Source organism: Heloderma suspectum, chromosome 5 (genome assembly GCF_057233095.1).
Source record: "Heloderma suspectum isolate Gila_16-S chromosome 5, 16-S_ref, whole genome shotgun sequence".
Taxonomy (NCBI): domain Eukaryota; kingdom Metazoa; phylum Chordata; class Lepidosauria; order Squamata; family Helodermatidae; genus Heloderma; species Heloderma suspectum.
Window position 1 is genome coordinate 198,133,226 of NC_139462.1, and position 13,333 is coordinate 198,146,558.

At 44.3% G+C, this 13,333-nt stretch overlaps 1 protein-coding gene across 1 annotated transcript in view; it reads right to left on the reverse strand.

Moving 5' to 3' along the window:
• Positions 1-9,101, reverse strand: part of RSU1 (Ras suppressor protein 1) — a 101,087-nt gene extending 91,986 nt beyond the window's left edge. Inside the window, exons 1-2 of the mRNA XM_084858992.1 lie at positions 8,957-9,101; positions 5,796-5,912 (exon numbers count right to left, since the gene is read on the reverse strand). Coding sequence (XP_084715118.1) covers positions 5,796-5,904 — 109 coding nt within the window. The 5' untranslated portion in view covers positions 5,905-5,912; positions 8,957-9,101. The remainder of the gene's footprint in view (positions 1-5,795; positions 5,913-8,956) is intronic.
• Positions 9,102-13,333: the final 4,232 nt, after the last annotated feature.

Consider the following 13,333-nt stretch of genomic DNA (forward strand, 5'->3'; position numbering starts at 1 on the left):
CGGTATAGAAACGTAATTCATAATAATTATAATAATAGATGGGCTCAGAGGCCCATCTAGCTGCTTTCTGCAATTTAAATGGAGGACCAGAGGTGTAATCACCTCCATCATCCTCCGCCCTGCCTGGTTCTTGCTGGCCGGGGATAAAATAGGCAGATGGTTCCAAACTTGGAGAGCTCTGTCAAAAGCACAACCCACAGTATTATGCTCTGAAAGATTAAAGAAACATACAGCTTAAATATTAAGATAAGGGAAGGAAAAAATCTAGATGCCTCAAGGTAGGACAAGGAGGGTAAGACAATAGTGCAAAGCAAGTTCAAAGTTGCTAACCTGGACAAGTTCAACTGTATCATCAAAGCCCTTCATATGTTGCAAAGCTATGACCTGGTTCAAATCATCACAAAAACCACTGTGACAACAATGCACCATGGTGAGCCCTGGGCCTCTTTCTTCAGGTGCAAGAGGAAGACATTTAAAGCTTCTGTCATGATTATGAATAAACTGCAGTTTCCTGTTACATCTGAATACAGAAGATTGCAATTTGCTACTGATCTCATCCCCAGCATCACCTGGCATGTGCAAAACGCTTGCAGGGAGAAGTAGGGTCTTCTCTCATCTGTGGGGAACATAGCAAAGGTAAGAAGCAAAGCGAGTTTCTCCCATTGCATGAAAGAGCAAAAAGCGGCAGAGGAAATTAGACTTGGCGCAAGGATCTTTGCAGTGTAGTTGCCCGACTGCTGAGGATACTCGCCCCTGGTGAGCAGATTTGTGGCTGGCTACAGACTCCTGATATATGTTCTGATTCCTGGTTTGTTTGTTTGTTTGTTTTAAACTCTGTTGACATGTAGAAGGCACATTTTGTACAATAAATGCTCATTTTCATCTAGCCAACAGGAGTTAACTCTTTTCCCATGTGGCCTAGACATTAGCAAGTACTACTCCCTAATTAACCAAATGCCACAATGGGAACAGAAGTGCAGCATCTGCCTACTAAGCTGCCTAGCTACAAACCAATAAATAACTTAAATATCTTTGACATTATAATTTCTGATTGGATAATTTAATGTTTCAGACAAAGGGAACTCTTGAGACAGGTGTTGCTACTGAACTAATGTCACATTGTGAAAAAGAAAGCCTCTTGCAGCAGATCTGAATTAATTATGAGACAATTAGCATAGACTTAGAGTCTGCCTGTCTCTGAAGATTCAGGGGACAGGCTGCTAATCCACAAAAGAGAGACTTTGCTGCTCCAGATTTCTTCACTGCCAGCCAAACCATTACTAATTTATGTTTAATTCAGAGAACATGTTAAAAGGTTAAGGAAAGGTCTCAGCTGATATAATCTTTTCCAGTCCTTTAACCCTTGGCTTCAGAAGTGGAGTTTTCCAGAATACGAAGCTGATTTCTGTATCAAGAAATTGGCATATTCTTGCTCTTGGAAGGACCGTTTAAAACAACAAGAGCTCCTGCTCTCCTGCACTACCCCTGCTCTTCTACTGCCTCCTTCAGAAGCAAGTGACAAATGAAATGTGGATCCCCCCCTCCCCGCAGCAGCTCATAAATGTAAGAAAGAAATTCCCACCTGAGGAAGATGATGATGATGAAGAATCTGCCCCCAAATTCTTTAGATCCCATGATTTTGTAACATCATCTAGCAATTTGTAATATTCAGGTAAGTCAAGACTCTTGAGCTACTGACACTAAGAACACTTTTTTCATTCTGACATTTAAGAAAAAAAACACCCTGGGAATACCTGATATAACATGGGAAATAGCCATTTTAAATTTATAGTCCCAAGAATTGTGACCACTTAATTTGAATGATATTTAGGATATGTGAGACATCTGTTGCATGAACCAATGGCTCAATTCACATGGAATGATAACCCAGGTTTATTTTTTTAAGCCTCAGGTTGTCGTGAGCAAGTCGGTGTGCTAGTTTACGCTGCCTGATCACTTGCACTGCAAGCAGCTAAACAACCAGGGATGCTGGTTGTTTGCTGTGATGAATCAACAAAGCAGGAACTCTGGCTTGTGTCTCCCTTGACAAGCCAAACTCAAAACCCATGGTTTCAATATCCCTAGGTTGTTTAGCTGCTTCCATTTGCAGTAGGGGCAAACAAGCAGCATGCACCAGCACAACCGTCTGTTCACGATAATCCAGAACTTTAAAATATTCCAGGTTAGTAGGACGTGCGAACAGGGTCTTCTTCAGACTGCCTGTTAAACTATTTTTGTGGCAGGCCAAAACTACAGCCATTAAAACCATTTGGAGAGATAGCACACATGCTCAAAGTGCTGCCCGATCTGAACACTAATGGGTTTCTATGATACCCTGAACCATGCAACAGTACAAACAGTATTGTTTTGCAACGAAACACAGAATCGGAAAGCATAAGAAAACCTTTTGCACTGTTCAAGACAAGGACATCTGTACACAAAAGCAGGTTTCCATACATGCATCAGTTGCTAGATTAGGAATCATGGCCATAAATTGATGCATATCTGGATACACATCACCATCCACGTTTTGGTGCGGGTAGCCATCATATGTAACTATGCACAACTACAGTTGAATCGGGTGTACATATTTATAAAAAAAGTGAGGCAAGTGGGTGATGGTATACAGTCTTAAGATGCCCACAAACAGAACATAGAAGAATAGCATACATTTTCTTCCAAAACAACTTTTGGAATATTGTTGTACATATGCCACTCCAGAAAACAGATTGCTACACCAGGGCTGGGCTGAAGTTGGATTGGGATCTACTGGTATATCACTGGATGATTTGCAGTAGATTAGAGAAAGTTTCTGACTCCCAGTTTTTTAACAATACTAACAAAAATCCTTCCTGCACCCCACAAATTAAGCTGTAAGAATCCCTGTTCTGTAGGGATACAGATGCAGACGTGTTTATGTATATGCAGATTATCCCAGTATATGGCTCATGGGGTGCAGTACAGGATGGGCTCTACCCCGAGTCACCATTCTGAATCTGGCTGTACCCCAAGCCACTTTTCTGCACCTTGGTAAACCATGGGATTCTAATTTTTCAAAAGAAAAGAAAAAAGTAGAACCCACAATACAAGTCTAATGTCTAACTGTGCCTGTCCTAAACAATCATAGTACAGCCAACCCACACCTAATCTGTAGGTACCATGGCCCTGAGATGCCTCAGTAAGCAATTTCTGGCCATTTCTACATGTGGATTTTATCCCGCACCTTTATTGAGGCTTCTGCTTCTGGATTCTTTGCAGGATTAGGATTGGCTCCTTTACACCTGCTTTCTTCTGGCAGGTTTCTTTCTCAGCTTTTCTACAGGTGTCGTTATACAGCCACTAGATGGCGATGTAGTATAGCAGAATTGCGCAATTACAGTTTAATGGCACCATTCAGGATATGCCAGACTTTCCATGTTAAGAAAACAACAACAACGTGATAATGGTTGCAAAGCATAGGAGAGGCCCTGGAGGATGACAATGTCAGATAAAGTACCTGCAAATTACAGTGAGTGAGCAATCACAAGCACAAAATAAAAGCCTCATGGAGAAAGGCTGTCTCTCAGATATAACAGTTCCAAGATAATTTTTATCCATCCTGGTTTACATTCAAATCAAATTACTCAACAAGCTGAGGAGCACATTTCTGCTACTATTCACACAGAATGACTGCAGTCCTAAACACACTCCTAAGGAAGTAAACCCCACTGGATACACTACTTCTGAATAAACATGCATAGGATTGCACTGCAAATAGCGGTAAAGTGAGTGCTGAATTCATATAAATATACACATAGACACACTCTTGTGGTATGTATTACAAGTCTGCTTTGCCCATTTAGAAGATAAATTGTTTGAGAAGTATAAGCAACATGTGAGCATGTTCTTACTCTTGAATAACTCACTGAAGCATTAACCTACTTTGTTTAAATGACACCCTTGCTTGGCGGGGTGTCAGTTCCTAATGACAGATATAGATAACCAGTGAAACTGTTATTACAAATGTAATTCTAGAAAAGGGGTACAGTAGATAGAAACACAGAACAAGAACTGGATCTGCAATGCATCTTACTTATTGCTGGAGAAAATTTAATTTTGATGCATGCTACAAGGGGTTCGCTTTTAGAAAATAAAATTATTCCTTGCAGCTTCACAATGACAAGTGAATCAGAGTTAAGTTTCTAGCTGAAGTAAAAAAATAACTCAGCTTCTGGGGCTTAGAAAAATATTAACTCTGCATTGGAAACAGTCTAGGAAGAACCAAAAGTAATATTTATCATTAATAATAGTAATATTACTTAACATTTACATGTCACTTGTGTAGGTATTCAAAGTGCTTTAAATATATTAACTTATAAACTTTTACAAAAGTAAACTTTCTATACATACAATTTGCCATTCCCATCAAGGAAAAGGCCTTGTAATCAGATGGTGTTGTTGATTGTGCATAGATCTGGGAATCATTGCATGGCTTTGAGCAAATCACTATCGATATTAGCTTGGGGTGACTCAAGAAGAGGGGTTAGCTTGCGTATATATTTAGTTTCAATATTTATATACAACAACAACAAAATAAAGTAACAATAACAATATAACAATAATAATAAAGTAATAAGAAACAATAATGGATTGGATCCAGCAAAAGCCTCCTACAGATGCACTCCTTATGTCTGTGGGAAGCTTTTGATGCAGGAGCTTTTTCACTGGCTGAACAAGGGAGGGAGGAGGCAATTTTTGCTATTTCCTCCCTCTACCTGCATGTGTCCTCTGAAAATCAGCTCCAGAACTCTCTCTGCTGGAACAATGGTGGGGAAATCAGCAAAAAAAAGTCTCCTTCCCTGCTTTCCACCATCAGGAGCATTCTGAGCAGAACTCTGCTCGAGGACATTCTTGCTGGTAGAATAAAATCCAACTGAGTTGAATCTGGATCCAACCCAATGACTTCCCACTTATATAGTGTTTTTACAATATTCCAAGCAGAAGAACATAAGAAGGTCTCTTCTGGATCAGACCAGAGGCTTATCTAGTCTAGTACCCTGTTTTCCATAGTGGCCAACCAACCAGAAGATTATGGGAAGCCCATAGCAGGACATGAGTGCAAGAACTGTTTCCCACTGTTATTCCCCAGCATCTGGTATTGTGAGGCAGAACTGCATCTGATCCTAGAGGTAGCATGTAGCCATTATGACTAGTAGACATTGATCGCCTTATCTCAGCAACGCTCACACTACCACTATAAGGTAGGTCCAGTTGTTGTTGTTGTTGTTGTTGTTATTATTATTATTCCCATATCACAAATAGGACCTGAGGTGGAAAGAGGCTTGCCTAAACTCCCTGATGAGATCCTGGATGAGCTGAGATTTGAACCAGGGACTTTCCAGCTCACACTCTTAGCCATTACACAAGGCCAGTTCACCTGGCCTACCTATCACAAGTGTGCCCAGGAAGAAAAGTAAACAACAGCAAAAGGGAGGGTGCTGTTGCACTCGTGTCCTGCTTGTGATTTCCTGGTCAACAGCTGGCTGGCCACTGTGTGAGCGGAATGCTGGACTAGATGGACCTTTGGTCTAATCCAACATGGCTCTTCTGATGTTCTTAAAAGAGGGTATGCTTCAAACACTCTTCTCAACATCTGAATTAATAAATCAGGGAAATGAAGATACATTTTCCAAGATTATCACCTCTGGAGAATGAACTGTTGTAACTTTAATCAACATCTTCCTACAGAAACAACTTTATGCTTGGAGAAGTGGTAAAGCCATCATGGTAGCAGGAGCAAGAAGAGAAATACTTACACAAGCCAGGTATGTCCAGCATGTTAGAGATGCTTCGTTCACACATGTCCACCTCCAAAATGTTCTTCTCCCTACTCTCCTCTACAATTTTTTTCAAGGACTTAGACATGATGTAAGCTGAAACAAGAACACAGGCACAATATGAAACATGAATAAATGGTAGATCAGGAAAAGAGGCAGACATCTTTTATTGTATAAACTGAGTTGGTTTCAACGATACCCCTAATGGCCGACTTGACAGAAAAAATCCTGATCCCGCCTGCATTCCCATGTGGGAAATGTGAGACACAAAGTCACCCAAGATCACTGTTTCTCTTCTGTGAGAAGAAAACCCAGCACCCACAAATTTTCAGTCAGGGAGCAAGCGATCTTGCATAAATTCATGCCTCCCAGCTTAGAGCCTGTTCAAAAGTTATGGCAACTGGCTACTCCTGTGAATAACTCCTCACTTTGATATATTACTCAAGTGAGGAACATAGCATCTGAAGTGGGAACACATGGAAGATCACAGCAGCAATCTCCGCTTCTTGGAAAAATTGCAAGTTGTGTTTCTGGGAATCACTGAAGTTGCTGCTGAGATCTTCAAACTCAGTTCTTAAATTTGCTCAGTTCTGACAAGTCAGTGGAAGGTGACTTGTACAAACACACTGCTCATATGGGAGGGGCCACATAAAAGCTCCCAGGCTCCGCACCTTGGGTAGCACCTTTAGAGTTCTGACTAGTTCTGACTGAAACCCGGAGAGGTTTCATCACCCCACTGACACTGGAGCCACCAGCCTCCACTGGTCTCAGGTTCAATCCATGACATCTTCAGTTAAAAGTTCATATAATAGGTGATGGAAAATATCTGATTATTTTTCTGACCTCAGAAAGCCACTGCTAGCCAGAGAAGGTGGTACTGGGCTATATTGGGTTAGGCAACCTTTTGGGGCTGTGGCCACATTTGACAATTTGAGAAATTGTCCTGGGCACCACCACAAAATGGCCACCATGGCAGGCATGGCAACAGACAGGGAGGGCTTTTGCCCTGAAAGGCAGCCAAGAAATATTTTAAATAAATAAATAAATAAAATAACCTGCCCAGAAGACTGAGTACAAAGCAGAAGTGGGACACAAAACCAGATTAAAACCAGACTGAAACACTAAAATGCCTGGAAGAATAAAAAGGTCTTCACTTGGCGCTGAAACGAGCACAATGTAGGCACCATGCAAATCTCTCTGGGAAGCTTATTCTACAACTGGGGTCCCACAACAGAAAAGGCCTTCTTCGTAGTAGCCTAACCACTAGACACTGTCTAGAGGGCCACAGGATTTTTCAGTTTCTGGGAACTGAGGTCAAAGCCAGGGCTCCTCCTCGTGGCTGGTGCGGTCCTCTCCACGCCAGCTACATCTCCATGCTTAGAAACAGAGATGGGGGAAAGGGGGAAGTACTGGCGGTGGGGAGGGGACAGTGGAAGTTGTTTTTCACAGCTTTCTATCAGGTCTCCAGGCTCCTTCCCTCCCCCTCCCTAAAGCTATGCCTAGACAGGCAAAATCATCCATCTTGGCAAAAATGCAGGGTGGTCAAAGCACGGGGGACAGGATTCCCTCTGTGTTCCAGCCGCCCTACATAGGATAGTCACCAGCCTCCAAGTTTGGATAGGATTGCGCCCTAATAGATGTATCTGAGGTTCTATGTATCATATTCCAGAATGTCCAGATAGGTCATGCGTCTGTGCAAATCCACCTCCAGCATCTCACTGTGACTGCAACTCTGTCCTGTCACTTTCTACCATTGTTTCCTTTTGACGAACTGGTACACAAACATCCAAATACACAAATGCCTTCAGAGGCAAAAGGGAAAGGCAACTAATCTATAGTTGTATGCAGAACTTAAACTAGGTTAATTACTGGAAATGTTTTTAGGAACCTTTAATCATTCTACCTGAGCCACTCAAGAACCTCATTGTATTACAGAGCCTACAAAGACAGATGGGCATGTATTTTAACTCCTGGCCCAATCAGAGCACATTTTCTCAAACAGACTGGGAAGAGTCATGCAAACTCACATCTCCCTTGTTCGCACCTCCTTAAGGACACAACATCCAAGGATATGTCCAAATAGTGGCTTCCAGAAATGCAAAAAAAGAGAGAAAAGAATGGCCTAAGAATACCAGATGCTGCAGCATTGGTGGAGCTAAGAAAGTGTCAATCTGATCAGCCCCTTAGACAGAAAGCTATTGGGAGCCCCATGTCATGTCAGTCACTGAGTGCCAATGTCAACATGTGCAGGCAAAAAATACCATTAACGCCAGCAGCTGAGCTCATAATAAGCTATATACAGCCCGTATCACAGTCTTCCCCATCCTGGTGCCCTCCAGATGTTTTGGAATACAACTCCCAGCATCCCTAAGCATCCTGGCTGGGGCTCCCTCTGGCTGGGGATATGAGGGCTCCCTCTTTCCTATCACTTCCCTGATACTGTCTGGTGAAACAGACACGGAGAAACCAGCCCCATAAAACCTTGGATGATTGCACTCAGGAGAAAGAAGAAGTTCTAACAATTTCCCCTTAACCCTGGAAAGAAGGAGGCAGGGTTTTAGGTAAAGCAACTTCAGCTACCACTTTTTGAAACCATGTCCACAGGGGGTAGCCACGTCAGTCTGCTGCAGCAAAAACAACGAACAGCCTTGTGACACCTTAAAGACTAACCAATTTATTCTGGCATGGGCTTCCGTGGCCGCTGTCCACACCGATGCATCTGATGCCCACACACGTTTATGCCAAAACAAATGTGGTAGTCTTTCAGGTGCCACAAGACCGCACTTTTTGAAAGAGTGGGCAGGGACTCTGCGCTTGATGCAGCTGCGGCGCAGGCAGAAGTCAACAGGTGAAGCCTCCCTCCCCGCCAACAGTGATGGGGAAAGCTTCACCTGTTGACGTGCAGCCTGCTGGCCCCTATTAAAAGGCACAGAGCCTCCACCCGCTTCGGGTTTTCCAAGAGCGACGCTGCCCTCGAGAGAGATGGGGCAATTCTCTCCTGGGAGGGGCTGTCACTTCCCACTGTCAGCAGCAGCGACTGTATGTGTGGAAGGAGGGCGAGGGGCTCCCGCCCCTGAAGGGCAGACGAGGCGCCCCCCCCCCCCCGGGACACCTGCTTAAAGGGCGACGCAGCAACTCACCGTCAAGCGCGCCTGAAGGGGCCGGGTCGCTGGCTCGGCCGGACGGACGGACGGACCGATGAGCTCCCGACGTCTGCGCACACGCCCTGCCTCCCGGCCGCCCCCCGGCCGCGGGCTCGCCAGCCACAGCGCCGCCCCCCCCCCCAGTGCGCACGCGCCTCGGCCCCAGGCGCCCGGGTGGGCGGGGGCTCCGAGGACAAGCGCGGCGCGCTCCGCTCCAAGTAAGGCGAAGCGCTCTGGGGAGCAGCGGCTCCGCCCGCAGCTTGGAATGTGCAGCCGGCGGCGACCCAATCCGAGGGGAAGCTCCGCCGTTGCCCGGCCGCGATTGGTTGGGAGGTCTCCGAAGCGAGCCAATGGGTTTGAGGACCGGAGGTGGAGCCCAGGCAGCAGCCCCGGGGGAGGAAGTGGCTGCGACCTTGCGCTGGGCTTGCAGCAGCAGCAGCGGCGGCGGCGGCGGCTGGTGGCTCGGAGCTCGGCGGGGCCGCGCATCCAGTCTTGGGTTCAGCCAGAACCAGCCAGGACTCTAAAGGAGCTATCCGAGGGGCTGAGCCCAATCCCCCCAATATTTATTTATTTATTTATTTTATTAAATTTATTAATCGCCCATCTGGCTGGTCACCCAGCCACTCTGGGCGATGTACAGCAATAAAAGCAGTTTAAAACAATAAAATTCTACATTAAAAACATATTTCTAAAATTGCCCTAACCCACCCCAAATGCCTGCCTGAACAACCAGGTTTTTAATGCGTGGTCCCGCACCTTGGATAGCTCCTGTAGAGTCCTGGCTGGTTCTGGCTGAAACCCAGAATGGATGCTCGGCCCCACTGAAATCGGAGCCACCGGCCTCCACTGACTTGCAGCCTTCCCCAACCTGGTGCTCTCCAGATGTGTTGGACTACAGCTCCTAGCATTCCCCAGCTCATACTTCTGGAGGGCAGCGTGTGAGACAGCGGGGAATACGATGTCGGCAAGGGACAGAGCTTGGCAGACGGGGATAGTTTCAGGAGCGCAAACGGCAAAGAATTCAAACTTGGAATAATGTTTCATCCTCGCCCCATCTTATGCTCCACTGATCTGTATGGCCGTGCACTAGAAAAGGTCAGTAGTACACATAGATCAATGGAGCATTTAAAAGAGGAGATGAAATACGAAGGCGGAGCTGTGAACACCGAGGGCGCAATCCTATGCATGTTTAGACAGAGAAAAAGTCCTACAACTCCCACTGGCTGGGGGATGCTGGGAGTTGTAGGACTTTTTTCTGTCTAAATATGCGCAGGATTGTGCCCTAAGGGATGCACGTTCTGGATTTTCCTCACTACTATACTGATTGACAAGTTGCTGACTCTCATGCACTTTAATAGTCGTATCGACCCCTGGGATTTCCAACATCTCAGTCGCTTGTCCCTGCTGGCCTTTGTACAGGCAGAGTTGATTTATTTATTTATTTATTTTCATCATGGTGCCAAGAGCTCTTTCTTGGCTAGTAACTGCCAGTTCAGATTCCTATCAGTGTATATGTGAAGTTACGGTTATTTCTTTGTTTCACCCCAGTGTACATCACTTTCCACTTATAGTGATTCTCATTCAACATTTAGTTGGATAGACCTTCACAGTCTCCTGTGGATTTTACCATCCTGTGTTATTTGGTGTCTTCTGCAAACCTGATCCACCTCACTGCTTTCTCCTGATGCCAGAGAATTTATGAATAAAGTAACAGTGCAATCCTATGTGTGTCTTCTCAGAAGTAAACCTACTGAGTTCAATGGGGCTTACTGATAAGTTTGCATATGACTGCAGCCTAAATAGCGTCAGTCCCAGTACACATCCTTGGGGGCCTTGCTTATTTCCCTCCATTGTGTCCATTTATTCCTACCTCCTGCTTCCCATTCTTTAACCTGCCCTCTTATTGTGAGACTGCTAAATTACTTCCAGAGCCCTTGGGAGGGTCTAGGTCAAAAGCTTGTTGGAAGGAAAAGTAAACACTGTATATCCCTATCCACATGCTTGTTGACACTCAGCAAATTAGAAATGGTTGGTAAGGCAGAACTGCCCATTTTAGAAGGCAAGAGGATTCACCTTTAGCAAGGCTTGTGCTTCTATATATTTTAACCATTCTAACTAATAGAATGATTAAAATTTGTAATTATTATTTACATGAGGAAGAAGCTTAGCTGACAGGTTTGTAATACCTCTCTCCATGGACCCTTTTAAAATATGTGTTTCAGTGGAAACCTTCCAGTTGTCCAATGGACCCCCCCCCACGCCCAAGTGAGGTGAGGCAGGTGGCTACTAAGGAGAGGGACTTTCCAGAGGTGGAACCCCAGTTGTGGAATGCTGCCCCCAGAGAGGCTCACCTGGCACCTACTGTACATTGTGGTCTTTTCAGTGCCAAGTTTATTTTCCCAGGCTTTTTAGCCCTTCCTTTTTAAAAATGGTGTTAGTGCATTTTTAGATCTTTGCACTGCTGCTGGCTTTTATCTTGGTTACTACTTTGGTTTTATTCTGTTTTAAAGTAATGGATTTATGTTATGTTTTACTATGCTATTGTATTTTATGGTTTTAAACTTTGTAAACCACCCAGAGAGCTTTGGCTAACGGGGGGCATAGAAATGTAATAAATACATAGGAAGCTAATTTGAATCATGTTTTTTCTCTCTTCCTTAAAAGATCAGCACTTTCACACTGAGTTCTTTAAGGCCTCTCACTGAATACCATTCATCCTGTCTCCCACAACATATTTATTTATTACATTTGTATACCTCCCAATAGCCGAAGCTCTCTGGGCAATATGCCAAGAGCAGCTGAGGCTGGTGGCTTCCGCACCTTGGATGTCTCCTTTAGAGTTCTGACTGAAACCCAGAGCAGATTCACTGCCCCCGCTGACATCGGAGCCACCAGCCTGGTCAAGACTGTACTTCAAAATGGGGTTGCAAGAAAATTTCAGTTGATTCAGCATGGGTGGGCAGCCTGTGGCCCACAAGATGTTTTGGCTTACAACTCCCATAATCCCTCACCATTGGCTATGCTGGCTAGGGCTGATGGGAGTTGTAAGCCAGAACATCTGCAGGACAAGTTTCCCACCCCTGATTAGTAGAATGCACTTGTAACCTTTGCCAAGCACTGTATGCTATTTTTGTAACTACATCAGTTGGTCTTTGATGCCTCTCACCTATTGTAATAGCCTATTTTCTTTCAAAAGTTATTTCTACAGATTGGCAGTAAGGAGCAGCAGTAAAGCATCCATACTTTTTTTACTGCAAAGGTTCAGAAGCCTGGCCTACTGTACCTTCCTAATTTTTTTCTTTGGAGGTATGATGAGTGCATCATCAAGCAAAGTGTGCTGCAAAGTATAGCATATTGGTGAAATAAATGGCACAATTTTCACGTTCGGCAGTCCATCTATTCAAACATCATAGGAGTGAGAGGAAATTAGTCAGCTCCCAAGTGACCTCTTACAGCCATGGTTCTGCAATGCTGAGACTCTGATAAGAAACATTAAATAAATTGAGGAGGATAATGGTAACCAATTGCCCACATGCATCCTTAGGTGCAATCCCCTGATCCAGAATAACCAAAGACTCAACAACAACAACAACAACAATTTGATTGTAGGCTAACAATAGTCAAACAGTGGCACGTGAGACATTTCTGGCTCCCCACTGTAACACCTGCTCCTCCACAAAATGAGAATTTGGCTCAGTTCCCATTGCAGAGTCCTCCCAGGTAGCCATAGCTCATCATAGCACATCTGCCCAGTTGGAAGTGGAACAAAAGACTCTTGCATACTGCTTCTGAGATGGGCAACACAGCTACCTGAGTGATTTTGCTCCGCAGCCAGCATGGCCTCAGCCAAAAGCCGCATTTCAGACGCATGTCCACCACTTCCATTCTATTTACCTGTTTATGAAATATATTAAGTGCCTATGTGTTAAAACCCACTGAAGGCAATTTCCAGTTTGGGGCCAGGGTCCAAAGAACATTAGAGCAACTGGTTCCATTTGTTTCTGTTCCGCAAGATGGCAAAATCCTTTTGAAAGTAGGGAAACACTTAAGAGCCATTTTTGATATTGCATGGGAGTTTGCTGTTCAAAGAAGAAAGTTTAAAAATCCCACTGTGCAACTCTAAGCCCTTGGGTGTGTCTGAAGTAATTCTTCGGATCCTGGCTGATAAAGTTGAATAATGGAGATACTAAAATAACAGTATCAATAAAAACAAAACAATAGCACAGCACAGAAATTAAAATAATGTAGAAGACACAGGATTTTTTTAAAGGTTGTGCTGCTTATTTCGAATCATAGCATTTTAGAGTTGGAATGGCCCTTGGATGTCATCTAGTCCTACCCCCTGCTCAATTTGGCAACCACAAATAAGAGAAT